The 18243-nt window shown below is 48.8% G+C and overlaps 1 protein-coding gene across 2 annotated transcripts in view; it reads left to right on the plus strand.

Annotated features, from left to right (window-relative positions):
- The window catches only part of LOC102449441 (IgGFc-binding protein-like), a 29960-nt gene extending 12430 nt beyond the window's left edge, over positions 1 to 17530 (plus strand). The window contains exons 6-14 of one of the 2 annotated variants that reach the window (XM_075907490.2): positions 369 to 967; positions 2005 to 2569; positions 4971 to 5566; positions 6908 to 7478; positions 7936 to 8135; positions 9745 to 10125; positions 11190 to 11476; positions 11670 to 11705; positions 17209 to 17530. In XM_075907490.2, coding sequence (XP_075763605.2) covers positions 369 to 967; positions 2005 to 2569; positions 4971 to 5566; positions 6908 to 7478; positions 7936 to 8135; positions 9745 to 10125; positions 11190 to 11476; positions 11670 to 11676 — 3206 coding nt within the window. In that variant the 3' untranslated portion in view covers positions 11677 to 11705; positions 17209 to 17530. The remainder of the gene's footprint in view (positions 1 to 368; positions 968 to 2004; positions 2570 to 4970; positions 5567 to 6907; positions 7479 to 7935; positions 8136 to 9744; positions 10126 to 11189; positions 11477 to 11669; positions 11706 to 17208) is intronic. The other variant, XM_075907489.2, reaches the window with a different exon arrangement.
- The last annotated feature ends 713 nt before the right edge of the window (positions 17531 to 18243 follow it).

Below are 18243 nucleotides of genomic sequence, written 5' to 3' on the forward strand. Positions count from 1 at the left end.
TTACTGAGCTCCTTGCCCCACGCCCTGCCCCCCACTGAATCTATCACAACTGTTTCCTGTGGCCCTAGCTCCCTCTACTGAGCCCCTTCCCTACACCAAATCTGTTTCTCCTTAGTTGTGAGATCTGCCTGGTCTCCAGTGCCAAGCGCTCTGGCTGCAGACAGGCAGAGACTAGAGCAGTGAATACTGTGCCCGGCCTTCCCTTTTCTGCAGCTGGGAATTCATTCCCTGGCCCATCCCTGGTGGCCCATACAGCATCCTGCAAGGTGCACAATGCACTGGGGGCTGCTCACATGCATGGATCTGTCAGTAGCTCTCACTGGCTCTAGGCAGGTTATTTAGTTCCCCCCTCTCTGTGCCCCTCCCAGCCCTGCCCTGCCCTGAGAACAGCCACTACGAGGCCTGCGGTGATGCCTGCCCAGCCAGCTGCTCCGACCGAACTGCCCCCTCCTCCTGCCCAGAGCCCTGCGTGGAGACCTGCCAGTGTAACGCCGGTTACGTCCTCAGCGCCGGGCAGTGCGTCCCCGTGGGGAGCTGTGGCTGCGACTACAACGGCCACTACTACCAACCCAGCGAGGAGTTCTGGGCCGATGAGAACTGCCGCTCTCGGTGCAGATGTGACCCCAGCCTGGGCATGGTGCTTTGCCAGGAGACCAGCTGCAAGGCCAGTGAGAGATGTGCCATGGTGAATGGTGCCTACCGCTGCAAGGCAACCACGTACTCCACCTGCATAGGTACTGGAGACCCCCACTACACCACCTTCGACGGAAAGAAGTATGATTTCCAAGGCACCTGCATCTACCAGTTCGCGGCTCTCTGCTCCCAGGACCCCACGCTCACCCCGTTCAACGTCAAGGTGGAGAATAACAATCGGGGCAACAAGGCCGTGTCCTTCACCAAAACTGTGACCTTAGAGGTTTACAACATGACCATCAGCCTGAGCCAGGAGCATCCTCGCAAGATCCAGGTAGGGACGCAGAGTCTTGATTGGGATCATTTGTAGGGCTGAAATTTGGCTGCCCAGTCTATATCCAGGAAACATAATCCAGGGGGTTTCCATCTTCCCCAAGTAAAGTTTGTACTAGATGAAGAATTTCATGTAAAAACATATTTGGTTGAAAAATGATCCATTTTCAGTGGGAGACATGCACGAAAATTATTAAATTTGGGGTGGAAGTATTTCTCTCTCTCTCTCTCTCTCTCTCTCTCTTTCTATATATATATATATATACAAAAATTTCCTGCAGGATGGAAGAGTGACATGCTCACATCACGCTGCATCCTGATGCCCCTTCGCCCACATCTGCTAGCCTCCTCCTTCTCTCCCCCTCTTTGGTGCCATGGGGTGGGCACAACTCGACCCCCTCCTCCCTGGTGCTTCCGGGGGGCAGAAGCCACGAACCACGTGGCCTCCTTCCTCCCCGGTGCTTCCTGCTGGCTGCACCTTCAGGTGGAAACCAGCATTCACAGGTGCTAGTTTCTCTCTCATGTCTGGCGGTTTACACGATAATAGGGGCTCACACTGCAAATATTGCCTTGCAGTATGGGATCCGGATTGGATGGCTGGGATTAAGGCAGGCAGCAAATGACAAGCAGTCAATAAAGCCTCGATACTAAACAGATCCTTAAAGTCTTAATACCTCATTACCGACACCAACGCTCTGGAGAGCCAGATTGATTCCAGCTACATGCCAACATGGGACCTTGGCATGAGCTGGCACCTGATCTGCCAGCGTCGTGCCTGCAATGAGGGGGCTCCAGGACCTCCCTTGGAAGCCTGGTCCAGAGCTTAGCTCAACTTCAAGTTAGAAAGTTTTTTCCTATATCCAGCTCTAATCTCCTGTGTTGCAGTTCAAGCCCACTGTGTCCTATCCTACCTTCAGTGGACATGGAGAACGATCAATCCCCATCTCCCTCCCTGTGCAGAGTTTTCTGTAACGCTGACTTCTGGAGCCAGGCTGTCTGCTCCATCTATGCTCCAGTGACTCACCGTGTCTTTTCCAGGTGGATGGTGTCTTTGTGGACCTGCCCTTCTCCCACCAGAACAAATTCAAGGCCTACATCAGTGGCGTCCATGGTTTCATCAAGACTGACTTTGACCTGAGAGTGAGCTTCGACTGGTACAGCTACGCCAGGGTCATCATACCCAGCAGCTACGCCGGCGCCGTCTGCGGGCTCTGCGGCAATGCCAATCAGGACCCCAGTGACGATCTGACCATGAAGGATGGAACTCGGACAGCTGATGAGGTTCAGTTCGCCGACAGCTGGAAGGTGGGGGAGGTCCCAGGCTGCTCGGCTAGCTGCACCGGGGACTGCTCAGTCTGCAGCGAGGCTCAGAGACAAACCTACAGGGAAGAGCAGTACTGCGGGGTCCTCGCCAGAGGGGACGGGCCGTTCAGTCAGTGCCATGGGGCTGTCGACCCCGCCCCCTACTTCGACGACTGCGTCTTTGACACCTGCCAGTACAAGGGTCACCGTGACACTCTGTGCAGCGCGATCAGCGCCTACGTGACGGCCTGCCAGGCCCGGGGCATCCCGACAGGGCAGTGGAGATCGGCCTCCTTCTGCAGTAAGTGTCGCTTCCTGAACATGTTGCTGTAAGTAGAACTCTGTGCAGATCCAAAAATTAGCCACAGAAATCCACAGCCACATCCATGGATATGGCTACCCACAGATATAAAGCAAATAACTGTTGGTTTGCAGGGCTCTAACACTCACAAACCGTCCAGCAAGGCCATGTATCAGCACTGTCTCCTGAATGCTGTCAGAACTACTCACCCAAGTGTCATAGGCAGAAAAACAGGAGGCCTGGGGACATTTAGCCTAAATATATTCATGTTTGTTTGCATTTTGCAGGGCTCATAACAATTCTCTGTTTTTTCCCATTTTCTTTGTGATTTTTATTAGCACATTGGACATTTCAAAATTCCATTTTTCCTTCTATTTTGGGCTATGTCTACACTACAGAGTTTTTAAAACTCTGCTGCATCCAATGAATGTATCTGCTCTTCCAAATTTTTTTCAGAAGAGCAGACACATTTTTTTGGCATCTCTGTAAACCTTACTTCATGAAATAGGAATGTGCCAAAAAAGAGGTTTTTCTGACATTTGGCCCCATGTAGACAGGCCAAATGTCGGAAAAGCCTCTTCTAACAAAAGAAGCAGAAAAAAGTATGCAAATTGTGATTCGCAATTTGCGTACCTTTTTCCAGAAAAAAACCGCAGTCTAGACACAGCCTTGATCTCCTTTTTTCAGTCTGTTTTTTGTTATGGGGTAATAAAACAAAAAAATATTCAAGTTGTTTTTCTCTTGTCCACTTTTCTTTTTTTCTCCTTTTATTACTTTGAAAATTTCAGTACCTGACAAGTTACAGATTCCATTTTTTCTATTTGTTGAAAGTGGAAGAAGTTTGGAAAAGTGGACTATGGAAAAAATGAAAACAAATGGGGGGAAAAGACCTTGAGCCAGACATTATTCCTTAGACTGCATTCAAACATTTCATTTTTAACATTTTCAATTTTGATGAAACAACTGGAGACTTAAAAAAAATCAGAACTTTTTGTGAAAGCTTTTGGTTTACGAGAAAACAACAACACTATTTCATCCAAAACAAATTTGAAATTAACAATTTTTACTTATTTATAAGAAAGTCTTTTAATTCTTAGACTTGCTCAATGCTTTAATCTCTTTTGCCAATATGGCAGTTTGACCTTGTGACTAAATCTAAACCTTCAGCCGTGAGTTGAGAGCTAACCCAAGTCCAATAAAACCAAAATCTTCTTCCTGATAGTCCTTTACCTCATGGCGTCAAAAGAAGGGTGAAAAATAGAACTAGTCCAGAATTTTCCAAAAAAGAGTTTGGTTGCTAGAAAATTGATTTAAAAAACCCCAAACAAGCTGAGACAAAGAAAAGAAACAGAATGCTGAAATTATCAAAACATCTTGTTTTAACATTTTAAAATCAAAACTTTCTTATTTTCTTGAGTCAAAATGATTTTTTGTGTCTGAAATCTTAGTTGATTTACACTGAGACATGTTTAATCTTTTTTAAAGTTCAGAATCTAAATGAAACATTTTGAAATGATCAAAGCAGAATCTTTCAAGGGACCCCATCAAAACAGGTTCTGAAAATGCCAACGCTTTCAGCTTTTTGCACTATTTCAAAAAGGGACAAAATTCAGAATCTCAGACTCTTGCTGGGGGCATAAAATTGCCCAGAGTTAGAAAAAACATTGACTGTCTTCCAAAATCAGATATGTCTAATACAAGACCACAGCCGTGACAACAACTGGCTAGTCATGGTGTTGTGAAGTGGCCAGGTTAAAATACTTTGGTTGTCCTAGTTGTCGATGTTCCCTCTAATCTTTTCTGTCCATGTGCAGTTTTTTTCCCCCATCCATGGGTGGAATAATTTTTCACGTGCCTATGTGCACTACCAGTAGAAACACATTGGCATTCTGCTAATCAGCCAGGTGCACTTGAATGCCACCTGGGTAGACTCCTGAGTGCTCAGCTCACAGGGAACAGATCTAGTTATTCATTTCTATGCCCCCATTGGATTGCTTTTCGGTTTAATTTTAACTCAGGTTACAGTGCCCGGTAGTAGGATCATTGCAGCACCTCTGTAACACTTCTTACCCTAAATTACTGCTGTGTATTCTCAGCCTTGACTCCATGTGCATGTTTTGTCTGGAAACTGATATGGTTATTATTGACTGCACTCTGCTCTATCAGACTCTGCTCCAAGAGCTGGGAAGAGAGCCCAGGCAGGGTGACCCCAAACCTCCGTCACTAACCAGCTAGATCCCACTTCCCTGCCAGAGCTGGAGAAACAACCCGGAAGTCCTGGCTCCCAACCCCCTGCTCTAACCAGCAAGACCCCCCTTCCCTCCCAGAGCTGGAGCCACTGCTTCTTTTCCCAAACTTTTTGGAGCTGACAGATCTGCATGTTCAATCCTGTTTCCTGCAGGCCCCACCTGCCCCCGCAACTCTCACTACGAGCTCTGTGGGAGCGGCTGCCCTGCCACCTGCCACAGCCCCTTGGGTCCGGACAGGTGTGAGGAGCCCTGTGCTGAAGGGTGTTTCTGCGATGCTGGGTTCATCCTCAGCGGAGATCAGTGTGTCCCCGTCGCGCAGTGCGGCTGCGTGCACCACGGCAGGTACTACCGGAGGGGAGAGGAGTTCTACCCCAACCCCTCCTGCCGGGAGCGGTGCCGGTGCCAAGACAGCGGGGTTGTCGAGTGCCAGGAGGCCTCGTGCAGAGCCAGTGAGGAGTGCAGGGTGGAGAACGGAGTCCTGGGCTGCCACGCCATGGAGTACGGAACCTGCGAAGTATCTGGTGACCCTCATTACGTCTCCTTTGATGGACGGGCCTTTGATGTCCAGGGCTCGTGTGCTTACACTTTAACAAAGGTGTGCAGCAGTGATCCCCGGCTGGCCGAATTCTCCATGGTGGTGGAGAATGACAGCACTGGCAATGGCCGCGTGGCTCGGACAAGGGCGGTGGTGGTCTCTGTTCATGGCTACACCGTCACCCTGAAAAGGGGGAGAAAGTGGAAAGTGGCGGTAAGTCCCTGCTTGAGATTAGTCTCCTTGAAATCTAGTGAACACCTGTGACCCCGATATTTGTGTGTGCACGCTTCTCTGTGTGTGTGTGTGTGCGTGTGCTCATATGCATGTGTGACTCCTGGGGGAATTCTGCACCCCTGTGGATGTGTCAAATTCATGTCCCTTGCAGATTTCTTTGCTTCCCCACAGGAAAAATGACTTGCAAATCAAGAAGCAAAGGCAAGCTGCAAGAGCGGTCGTGTGCTGCTCCCTACTAGTGCTTGTGCATCGCTTCAGGCCCCTTCAGAGTAATAAATCAGTGCGGAGATGGGGAAGGGGCCACTAGCTCCTACCTGTGCCAGGCTCAGCTACTGATCCTGGCTGGGTAGTGAAGGGTGGGACTTCCTCTCCCCCTGCAAGGAGTGACCACAGAGTGTACGCCCTACCCCCCTTCCTGTCCCCTGTCTCCTCAGCCATGGGGGAGAGAGGTCACTGTACAGGGAACTACTCCCCCATCTGCCCAAGCCCTGTGCACCCAGCGCACTTTATACCCTGTGGAGCTTCATTCCATGCGCCCAGAACCCCACACTGACCCCCCTCACCTGAATCCAAACCCCAGCAAGCCTCACCTTCCGCATCCAGTGACCCCTGCACTCAGCCCCACCCCCTGCATCTCATTTTCACCCCTCCGCCCAGGCTGCCTTCCTGCACCCAGACCCCACCCGAATCAGCCACAATCCCACATGCATCTGGTTCACCCTGACTAGCCTCCTGCACCCAGACACCCACCCCACTGAACCCTATGAAGCCAGCATCTGGATCCAAACCCCGCCAAGCGAGTACCTGCACCTTTTCTGTCTACCCCCAGAAACACCCCCACAAGACCTTGTTCATCTAGTTCTCCCCTGCACCCCCCGCCAAGCCACCCTGCACCCAAATTGCCCCACCCAGAATCCTATCACTCCTACCTGGATCTTCCTTTACTAAGCCCCTTCACACTTGGATCCTGCAGGTCTGCTCCTGCCTGCCTACACCTAGTGTGCTTGGCACAGAGGGGCAGGGCCCCGGGGTGTTTCTGGGGCAGTCCTGGTCCTTATGCTGTGTCAGCATCAGGCACAACTTTAACACTGAGTCCATGTACGGGGCAGGCAGAGTGATCTCCTACCTCCGCACAGGCACTGTGGAGCCTCCACATTTAGCTATTTATTGACAAATAACACTGGCAAAGTTTTGCAGATTTGTAATATTTTTGGTGAAGGATATCCCCAAGAGAGTGCGCGCGCGCGTGTGTAAAAACACCAGGACATTGCTGAGTCCCCCCCCCCCAGTGATGGGTGAATTTGTCTCTCCTTGGCACAGGTTGGCGGGGAGCTCTACACCCTCCCGCTGGCTACAGACGATGGGAAACTTCGGCTCAACCAGGAGGGGAACAACATCATTCTCCAGTCTGCTGCTGGCCTGGGAGTCTTTTTTGACTCTGCCACCTACCTCCGAGTGTCCATTCCCAGCACCTACAGGGGACACCTGTGTGGTCTGGCTGGCAATTTCAATGGTGACAAGAATGACGACTTCCTGCTGCCCAATGGAACGAGCACACAAAGTCTGAGTGAATTTATCGCTGCCTGGAAGGTGCCCGTTGAGGGTGCCACGTGCTCTGATGGCTGCGGTGACAGGTGCCCCGTGTGTGATGCAGCCCAGACGGCGCCGTACCAGGCGGAGAGCTCCTGTGGGTTGATCAAAGCCACCTCAGGTCCCTTCAGAGACTGCCACTCAACGATCAGCCCTGCCAGGTACTTCAGCAACTGTCTTCATGACATGTGCACCGCCAACGGGATGGGAGAGACCCTCTGCCAGAGCCTGCAGGCCTACGCGGCCGCCTGCCAAGCTGCCGGAGCCAGGATCAGAGCCTGGAGAACGGCCTCCTTCTGCCGTGAGTGCCCAGAGCAACCTGTAGTCCTGGTCTTCCCACTGGCTTTATTTCCAGCCCATTAGCCCCCCCACCAAGTTTTTTTTTCTGATGGCAACTTGTGGTTTATTAAATCTTGGGGTGTTTCTGGCCCCACTGTAGCCATGTCATCTGTATCAACGGTGGAATAAGATCCTCCGGAAAAGGGCGCTTTTTCCGGAGGATCGGGGCCAGTGTAGACGCTCTTTTCCGGCTTTTCTAAAAGCCGGAAAAAAGCGGCGGACATTTTTATTTAAATGCCGCGGGGGATATTAAAATCCCCCGCGGATTTCCCTATTACGATCTCTGAAATTACCATGCCCCTTTCGGAAAAGGGGCCAGTGTAGACGTAGCCCAGCAGAAAATGTGACTATGTCTCCAAGGGAAATTATTGTAAAAACCTTTTCTCCATTCTCGTTCTCTTTTGCTTCTCTCTCTTCAGCCCTGGCCTGCCCGGCCAACAGCCACTACGAGCTGTGCACCAGGTCCTGCGATTTCACCTGTGCTGGCTTGTCTGCCCCTGCCCAGTGCACTGGGAAGTGCTTTGAGGGCTGCCAGTGTGATGCCGGCTCCATGTTCGATGGGGAGGAGTGCGTGTCCATGGACGGGTGTGGCTGCATGTACAGTGGACGCTACATCAAGGTGGGTTCTTGCTGTTCTATACAGTTAGTGCCTCTGGACTCTTAAAATAAAATAACAGAGTTGAATTGGTCAAAAGTATAGTGGTAGAAATGTAGCCGTGTTAGTCTGATGCAGCTGAAACAAAAAACAGGACTGTGTAGCACTTTAAAGATTAACAAGATGGTTTAATAGGTGATGAGCTTTCGTGGGCCAGACCCACTTCCTCAGATCAAATAGTGGAAGAAAATTGTCACAACCATATATACCAAAGGATAAAAAAAAAATGAACACATATGAAAAGGACAAATGATATTAGAGGCAACCAGAAAGGACATTGTCTCAACGACTTGATTACCTGCATCCTGCTTCAAAGACCTTTTAAGACTTCACTTCAAAGAGAATCCTCTGAACTGTCATTCATGCTTAAATTCGACACTTTACACTCAAATTTGAATAAAGACGCTAATTATCTTACCCATTACAAAGATAGCTTCCCCAATTATCATCTCTAATATCATTAGCTCACAGACATTTACCTCCCTCCCTTCCCCCCCTCAATCTCCCTTCTATTCGGAAATTTGATTTGTCCTTTTCATATGTGTTCATTTATTTTTTATCCTTTGGTATATATGGTTGTGACAATTTTCTTCCACTATTTGATCTGAGGAAGTGGGTCTGGCCCACAAAAGCTCATCACCTATTAAACCATTTTGTTAGTCTTTAAAGTGCTACACAGTCCTGTTTTTTGGTCAAAAGTACGAGCTTCCTAATTGTTTCCAGGGGATTCCGCCACGTAGAACACAGCCTGTCAGTATAACAGACCGAGATTTAATTTTTTCATCTTCATCCCCTGGTCTTTGATTTTCATTCATGTTTTTCCTTCTCTTCAGAAGTCATTTCCATGTCCCATCATCATGATCTGTCACCCCGACCTTCCTTCTTGCCTGTGATCGATCAAATCTTCTTCCGCTGTGCTTTTCTTCTTTCTCTGGTCACTGCTCTTATCCTCTCTATGTTCCCGTCTACTTGGCCTGCCTCGTCTTGTTGGATGTTCAGCTCTTTGGGGCATGGACTGTCTCATTAGGTGTTTGCAGAGTGTCTCTGGCACAATGTGCCATCATTCTTGACTGGCCCCATGGCACTGCCATAATAAATAGAAAAAGGGCTATCCTTGTTTCATGGGTCATGACCATTGTCTTTTCCTTCTCTCTTGGGTCAGCACTGACATCCTTCGTCTCTTCCTTCTTTCTGTCCCTGTCCCTGTTGTCCTGGAGTTGATTGTTTCCTTGATCTGCCAGGCATCCTTTGTCTTTTCTTTCTTTCCTTGATTGGTGTCCTCTTTGATTGGCACTATCATCCTTCAAAGTTTCTGTTTCTTTGATCATCACCATTGTCCTTTATCGTCTTCACCTTGTTTCTTGGGTCTTCCTCTCTTAACCTTTGTCTTTCTGTTCTTTTTGGTCATTATCATTATCATTTGTATTTCCCATTCTGGTCTTCAGTTGGGGAGACTTCCCTTAGGCATTTTGACATTGTTGCAGTTGCTGTTGGTCTTTGGAAGTTAATATTGGACCTGACTGAAAGTTTGGAACACTGGTTATTTTATTGTTTATTTTGGAATTTCCCTCAGTCCCAGGAGAGTGTCATTTCCAGTGACTGCTCAGAGAAATGCACTTGCCACCCATCAGGGGGGCTCATCTGTGAGAAAACCAGCTGCCTCGCGGATGAGATCTGTGTCCTCAGGGATGGGATGCATGGCTGCGTGAAGCAGGAAGGCCGGTGCATAATCTCTCCAGGTGCCTACTTCACGACCTTTGATGGTGCCAAAGGGAAACTCCTCTACAGTGGGATGTACAAAGTGGCCTCTCTCTGTGACGAGAGCTCCCCTTCCTGGTTCAAGGTGGTGGTAGACATCAGCGAATGCACCAGTGATGGAATACCAGCTGGTGCGGGCATCTTTGTTTTTTTCCGAGAAGCTATCATCACTGTGAACAACAACATGGGAACCTGGGTAAGACGGGGCTGGGTTAGAACATTCTGAGCCAAGGGGACAAACATTTCCTACCTCAGTCAGAGCATGAGTGAAAACTCTTCACTGTGATCTAGTGTCTCCAAGGCCTTGATAAATATTAATGAATTAATCCCCATAACCCTTACCTGAGGCTAACATAATGGGTAGCAGGGAAAAAATACCAGAGTTAGTTGGGAATTTTCTGACAAAATGTTTTTCATTAGGAAATATAAATGTATCAAAACTGAATCTGTTTGGGAGGATCAATTTCAATAAATTTCCCGATTTAAAAAAACGTTGAAAAATGTGCAAAGAAACTGCTAAAATGTCCCATTTTGACCTATTCTAAATGGCAAGTTCTGTTTTTTTCACTTCAAAACAATTTCTCATTTAGAAATGTTACGTAATTTAAACAAACAAAAGTTTTAAAAAATGTAAAAATCAAAATGAATCATTTCAAAAATGTGGAAATGAAACATTTCAATTGATCTGCTCCAAAACAATTTTCAGATTAGCAGGTTTTTTCCAACATTTTGACTTTTCTTCCCATTTCAGAATGGCAAAAAAAATGTAAAAAATCTTAATTATTTTCATGGGATGTGAAACAATTTCCCTCCCTCTCTAGAAAATAGAGACCCCCTAGGTCTGCTGAAAGGAAAGGACAGGGCCCTGTATCTTTCTAGCTCTGGCAGAAAGTACCTTTCCCTACTGCTTGTGATGAATGCAAGGAGTGCGTCCGCTATGGTGTCAACCTGCTTTGACCATTAAATGGGGCAGAAACTGAGGCATAAACACATAAAATGTCTTGCCTAAGGTCACATGGGAGTGAGCTGAACAGCTGGGAATAGAACCCAGGAGTCCTGGCTACCATCAGATCCCACCCTGCACCTGGAATAATGCCCCGGAGTCCCCTGCAGATGTATCCACTAAATCATACTTTCGTCTATAGCTTGGACTACTCTAGAGCCATTGCCTTGTAACCTGCCCCATGGACTCTAGCTCAGTCCTCTTGCTCCATCTCAGTCACTCCCACATCCCCAGCTCTCTGACCTCCCCCTTTGCAGGTGAACGGGCGCTCGGTGCGACTCCCGGCAAAGGTCTCTGACGCGGTGTCTGTGAGCGAGTCTCAGGGTGGTGTGGCTGTGGTCCAGGCCCCGGGGGTGCAGGTGCTGTTCAGCCCCGGCGGGCAGGTGACAGTGCGGGTCGGCGAGAGCCTGGCTAACAAGCTGTGCGCATCCTGCGGGAACTTCAATGACGACGTCTCTGACGACCTGCGGCTGCCCAGCGGGCGAGTCGTGGGGAGCATCGCGGAGGTTGTTGATGTCTGGAAGGCCAGAGACTTTTTAGGATGGTGAGTAGCTCTGCTGATGCTGCTGGTAGCCAGTGCCTAGCAATGATTGTCAGTAGTTGGGGTGTGGAGTTGGACTGATTGTATAAACCCTGGGCAGTGCCAGAGTATAGGGACAACTCTGTCCTGGGACCAGCAGGCTGTAGTAGCTGGGCATTCAGTGGGGATTCTTCATCTTTTCTGATTCTGTCCACAGTGACTGACACACAAAGGCAAGATACTTCTCTGGCTGGTAAGTGACCTGCTCGTTCTAATCCACCATGACATCAGCTCTGCATACACCTGATGGGTTAACGTCTGGGGTCATCGTCTCTAATTGCTTCACAAGTTTTTTGTGTCTTAATTCCTAAGTTTTTATTAATGCATAAGCATGGGCCAGAGTCTGGGCAAGGGGTGAGAACTGATCTATAAAGGGAGTGAAAGGGAGACTAGGTCCAACCCATTTCATTGTAAATGTCTTTTTGACCTAACTAGAAATGTCCATGGATAATTTTTGGTTTGGTTTAAATCATTTGGGTAGTGTGGGGCAAATGTTTGAAATTAACTAGCTTTAATTACCCTAGCATAAAGGTTATTTCATTTGGAGGCAATTTCCCCCTGCCTGTTTGACTAATTTCCCCCTTTTCCATTCTTTTTCTACTTGAAATACCAACAAGAAACAAAATGTTTGCATTTGAAATTAAATATATTTTTTTAATTTCTTCTTTGAAAAAAAATTCCAAGACCCAGAAAACTTTTGAAAACAATGTGTTTCTTTTTGTGAATTTTTATTTAAATTCAAATGTAATTTTAGAAGGAGAGCTTCTGAAGACAGATTATTTTATCCATCAGCAATGGCACCTCAACAGACCTCTTTCCCATTGTAGGATAAAATCTTGGCCTGACAGACATTCACATAGTTGCTCAAACTTATTTGCATATAATTCATTATACCTAGAGACACAGGGGGTATGTCTACACTACCCCCCTAGTTCGAACTGGGGGGGGGGATAATGTAGTCATACGGAGTTGCAAATGAAGCCCGGGATTTGAATTTCCCGGGCTTCATTTGCATAAAGCTGGCCAGCGCCATTTTTAAATGCCGGCTAGTTCGGACCCCGTGCCGCGCAGCTACACGCGGCACGAACTAGCTAGTTCGGATTAGGCTTCCTAATCTGAACTAGCTGTACGCCTCGTGGAAGCCTAATCCAATTAGGAAGCCTAATTCGAACTAGCTAGTTTGCGCCGTGTGTAGCCGCGCGGCACGCAGTCTGAACTAGCCGGCATTTAAAAATGGCGCCGGCCGGCTTTATGCAAATGAAGCCCGGGAAATTCAAATCCCGGGCTTCATTTGCAACTCCGTATGACTACATTACCCCCCAGTTCGAACTAGGGGGGTAGTGTAGACATACCCAGGGACAGGATCTCCTGGGCAGTGTCCCTGTAAGCTGCAGAGCAGCACAGCTTCACCAGTGATTCATCAGCCCCACCCAATCAGTCAGCTCCCTGCATGGAACCCTGAGCCTCTGAGTAGGTGGAACTGATGAATCTCCAAAACTTGTTCGTGTCCATTTTATCCACATTTGTCCCCATGCCAACATTGTTCTTTAGCGTCAATAGCCCCTGCCCCTCCCAGGTGTTTAGTTCCTGATGTATCTACAGAGGGCAGTCATATCCCCTCACCTCCTGGGTTAAAGAAACTAGGCTCTCTGGGTATGTCTACACTACCCCGCTAGTTTGAACTAGCGGGGTAATGTATGCATACCGAACTTGCTAATGAAGCCCGGGATTTGAATTTCCCGGGCTTCATTAGCATAAAGCCGGCGCCGCCATTTTTAAAAGCCGGCTAGTGCGAACCCCGTGCCGCGTGTAGCCGCGCGGCACGGGGTTCACGCTAGCAGGCTTTTAAAAATGGCGGCGCCGGCTTTATGCTAATGAAGCCCGGGAAATTCAAATCCCGGGCTTCATTAGCAAGTTCGGTATGCATACATTACCCCGCTAGTTCAAACTAGTGGGGTAGTGTAGACATACCCTCTGTGTCTCCACTCTCAGATAGGCTCCATTCCCCTGCTCACCCTCCCAGCCATCCTGTGCTCCAGTTGGAACTCATCTTTAGTTGGGATTGGTCCTGTCTTGGGCAGGGGGCTGGACTTGATGACCTCCTGAGGTCTCTTCCAGCCCTATGATTCTATGATCTTTCCTGAGCAAGGGAATCGGTCTCATATATCAAACAAAGGCTAAGAGGTGACTCCGTCATGGTTTGTGAGGACCTTCTCTAGAAGACAGAGCTAGAACCTGGAGCTAGAACCTGAAGCAAGACAAATGTAGGTTAGAAATAAGGCCTGCCTAACATTTTAACAGGGAGCAGAATGACCTAGGGATGGGCCAGACTATCCACCACTTACAGACTTTTTTATAAGTTAAACTATTGGTCTAACAAAACATCATGGGACAGATGGAGAAATTACTGGGTAAGATTCTGTGGTCCGTGCTAGTTAGGAGGTCTGACTAGATCAGGACTGCAAGAGACCTTGAATTTATGAATCATGCTTAAGTTATTTGTATTGCACATGCTTCTGCACACAAAGTTTATCCATTTTACGAGCATACACTCATTATGCTTTTGCACATAGGGCCTCTCCTGCTTATGTGTACCGCATGTAACATTCAGATGCATGAGCATTTAACATCTATCCACTTGTTCTCAGAAGCTCCCTTTTCAATGAAAAATGTCTAAAAGCAATCAGAAATCCATCGCCTCCAGTTTATTGGTTACCCCAAATCTATTCTAGATAAATCTCACTGGTCAATTTTGCATGGAGCGATAACTTGTTTAAAAGATGTATCAACAAAGAAAGAGCCCCAGGACAGCGTTTAGCAAGAGTGCCATTTCAAAGGATTTGAATTAGAAATATACATAGAGAAACCAAACAAAAACTTTACAGAAAACTCAAAGGCAATAAAAACTAATCTTCTGTGAAGCTTCAGAGAAGGCAGCCTACTCTGAGAAAATACACACAGTTTCAAGCCAGTTTTAGAACACCCGCCTACCCTAGGGCATCTCTTACATCCAAACCTTCCCCCACCACTTAGCCTCCAACCTTCCCTCCTCCCCCCGAACATTATGTTTGCACAGTCATAACCTCAAAATGTTAGGAAATGCCAACATTAAGGTTGCCTTTGTAATCTTAATTCAATCCCTTGGTGTATATGTATTAGGGTCTTTAATTCCACAATCATGGACAATTATACCTGGTTTCATTGGGTATGTCTACACTAGCCCCCTAGTTCAAACTAGGGAGGCTAATGTAGGCATTCGGAGTTGCAAATGAAGCCCGGGATTTAAATATCCCGTGCTTGATTTGCATCTTCCCGTCCGGGCGCCATTTTTTAATCCCTTTAGTCCGAACTAACTGCCCGCAGCTACACACGGCAGTCAAATGTTAACTCGAACTAAGTCCTTAGTTCGAGTTAACTGTTACACCTCATTCCACAATTTCTCATTCCAGTGGAACTCCAAGGACTTGTTCCTTCATTTCTTAGTCAGAGAAGTCTGACCTGGTTTAGTCGTGACTCAGGGTAACTTTCAAAACCAAAGCTGCCTGGGGCAGGTGCCCAGCCTGGGGCAGGTGCCCAGCATGGGCAATTTCAGTTTGGCAAAGTTCTAAGCAACTCATAGTAGGGTCTTGTAGTAGGAAGTGTTGGGGAAACAGAACCATAGCTGGAGCCCCCAGCACAGCCTGTAGTGACAGTCCATCGACCTTCGGCCTGCTGCCGCCAGAAGGGGATGTATCATCATCCCAGTTGTACTGAGTGGGAAACTGAGGCACAAAACTGCAGAAGAACAGAACCCCAACCCCTTCCGTTCCAACTGCTACAGCTCACATCTGTCCCAGAGCCAGATCTAGAGTCCAGGCATCCTAACTCCTAGTCCCGTGTGCTCTAACCATGAGCCACCACACCTCCTTGCGGCAAAACCAGGAAGTACTGACCCCTAGACACTGCCTCCCTGCTCTAACCTCTACATCACACTCCTCTCCCAGAGTCAAGACCAGAACCCCTGGGTCCCAGCTCCAACCCACTGATGCCTCCCCTGCCAGAGAGGAGAGTAACGGCTGCATCAGATAATGCGTATGCAAAAGGGGGCTGAATTAAGTTTACACAAAGCTACCTTAAGTGTGGCAATTCCTAAGTTTTGACTACATGATTTAGCTCCCATACGGTTCTTTGAAAGTGGCTGTTGTGTGTGAGTGCGAGAGAGAGCAAGCGAGAGAGAAGGGGTGTATGGGGATGGATAAATCGATCAATTGATTTATAGCCAGTCCCTCAGCCCACTCGCCTATAATGTACTCTACACATAGATAATCAAAATGCGTCAGTGAGGAGGGCATCATCCCACATACTGAGGGAGAAACTGAGGCACAGTCATACCACTGGCTTCCAGACCAGCCAACCTGATGGCTTGCTCCTTAGTGAATCTGGGTTTTCACACCCTTCTCCAGAGCGGTGGGAAAACTATGTGCCCCACTCGCCCCTCTGATGGGCTGCCTTTTCCCTCAGGACTCTGCCCCAGTGGGAAAGGGCAACCAATCAGAGCCTGCTCTGTCAGCAAATGTCGCAAACAGCCCTCTGCTCCCCCACCCTGCAGGCCTGTGGGCCAGAGCCGGCCTGTTGATTAATTTCATCCGGTTTGTAGCAAATTCCCGCACCACCCTTCCCCGCAGGGCTGGAGCCATAAGCACCGGCTCACCCTGCGGCAGGGGTGGGGAGGGGAGGGGAGATGAGCCTCCACCCTTCACCCCTGGGCAGGTGAATTGAATGTCTCGTATTTCTCTCTCTCAAAAAGTCCCTGAACTTGCATTGCTTTTAGCTTGAATGAGAGAGCCCCAGGAAAGAGTTTCATTGTGGTTCGATGGCTGGCGGCAGATCAAAGGTTCCCGACCCCCGAGCAGGTGATGGGATGGCTTGGCTTTGGAAGGCACTGCTGTCCCTTTATCCCCTGTGAGCTGGGCGCTTGTGCGGCCGCCCAGGAGAGGTCCAAATGCCGCCCGGCTGATTAGCAGAGCACCCCCAACTCGGTTTATGCTTCTGCTTGTGGTGCACATTGCACAGGCCTCAGTGCACGTGCACATTTGTTCTGCACACGGATGGGAAAGATCTGAGGGTGCACTGCCCTCCGCAAAACCTAGCAGGGCCTGGCCCTGCCCGCAAACTGAGCCATGTGAGTGGAGTTTCCCTTCCCATTCCTGGTTATGCCCCTCCCATCTGTTCCTGGGGGGCTGGGCTGGGGGATTTGAGGGGTGGAGGGAGTGGCTGTTCTCAGCAGCTCCCCACACGAAACAGGAGACGGGGCAAAGGAGGAGGAGTGGCTGGGCAACAAGATAGCACCAGTGTCAAGGGGGCAGCTGGGCACAGGGGTCAGATGGCGGGTGAAGGGGGGGGCAAAAGAATATGGCACCTGGGAGCTCATAAAGAGGGTCCAGGGGCAGGGCCAGTCCAGCCAGCACCACCTAGGCCAAGAACTGGGAGCTCCAGCCTCCCTAATTGGCTCTAACTGGTGGAGTACTGGGATGGGACGGGGGGAAGCAATGCCAGACCCTTTGCCTCCCCTGCTTGGCATGAGCAGGCAGAAAGAGTTGGGGGCGAGTGGAGCAGCAGAGCAGGCCAGGGTGCTAAGACTGCCCAGGCAGGGCACACAGAAGGGAGCAGCCAGGGCACCATCCCCAGCTCATGCCCAGACGTGTTTTCTCTTCTAGCCGCGCTTCTAACTTTGTGCGAGCCAACCTGGAAGCTGCATTGGTCTCTGCACGTTAGATGGCACCAGGAATTCCCACCACAGAGAATGCTGGAGGCAGCTGGGACTCACCATTGCAGGCCATAGGTGTGGCTGAATCCTGGACTGATGTGTGCAGAGCTGTGTGAGGGAATCAGGCACGCCACTTGCCAGCTCTGGGTAGCTCAGTCTGGACATGCGTGTGCAGCGTTTCTAGCTACCTATTGTCAGGGTTGAATTGTCAAAAGCATCCAAGGGAACCTGGCCAAAGCCGCGGAATTGAAAACAACAAAATATTCCACACATTTGTGTCAGTTTTTGCCAAATTGCTCATAAAAAAAAACGGAGCACAAAACCAAAGGGCTTTGTCTTCAGGTTTTTAAAGCAAATTGTTTCCATTTTAATTTCAAAATCTCCTTTTATTTTATTTTTTAAAAATCCCCAAACATTTATAAATGGTCAAAATGCAAGTGAAATTATTCATTTCAAGGCCCAGCCATTTTTGTTCAACTTTTCAATGAGCCAAAAAATGAAACAAACAAAAAGCCATTGCAGTCCAGCCAGAAGAGGTTTCCCCCCCGACTTTTCAGAATTGTAAATGAACCACAAACATCCATTCTTTGCCCATCTCTGCTAGACTCGTAGACTTGGAGGCCATCTAGTCTGACCTCCTGCACATCTTAGGCACAGAATCTCTCCCAGCCACTCCTGTACCAGACCCCTCACCTCTGGCTGAGCCACTGACGTCCTGAAATCATGATGTAAAGACTTCCAGTTACAAAGAATCCACCATTTGCTTCATTTAATCCAAACCAGCGCATGACCCTGCCTGGCACTGCAGAAGAAGGCAAACAAACCACAAAGCAACTAGGGTCTCTGCCAATCTGACCAAAGGATAAATTCCTTTCTGACAGAGTGGACAGAGGATGGGTCAAGGCTGCTCCTGATGCTTGAACCTTTCTGGCTGTAGCAGCGGAGCTCTGGAGCTGGCCCATGACAAAGAGGTCCCGGGCCGATC

This window comes from Pelodiscus sinensis, chromosome 22, assembly GCF_052426305.1.
Source record: "Pelodiscus sinensis isolate ZL-2025 chromosome 22, ASM5242630v1, whole genome shotgun sequence".
Taxonomy (NCBI): domain Eukaryota; kingdom Metazoa; phylum Chordata; order Testudines; family Trionychidae; genus Pelodiscus; species Pelodiscus sinensis.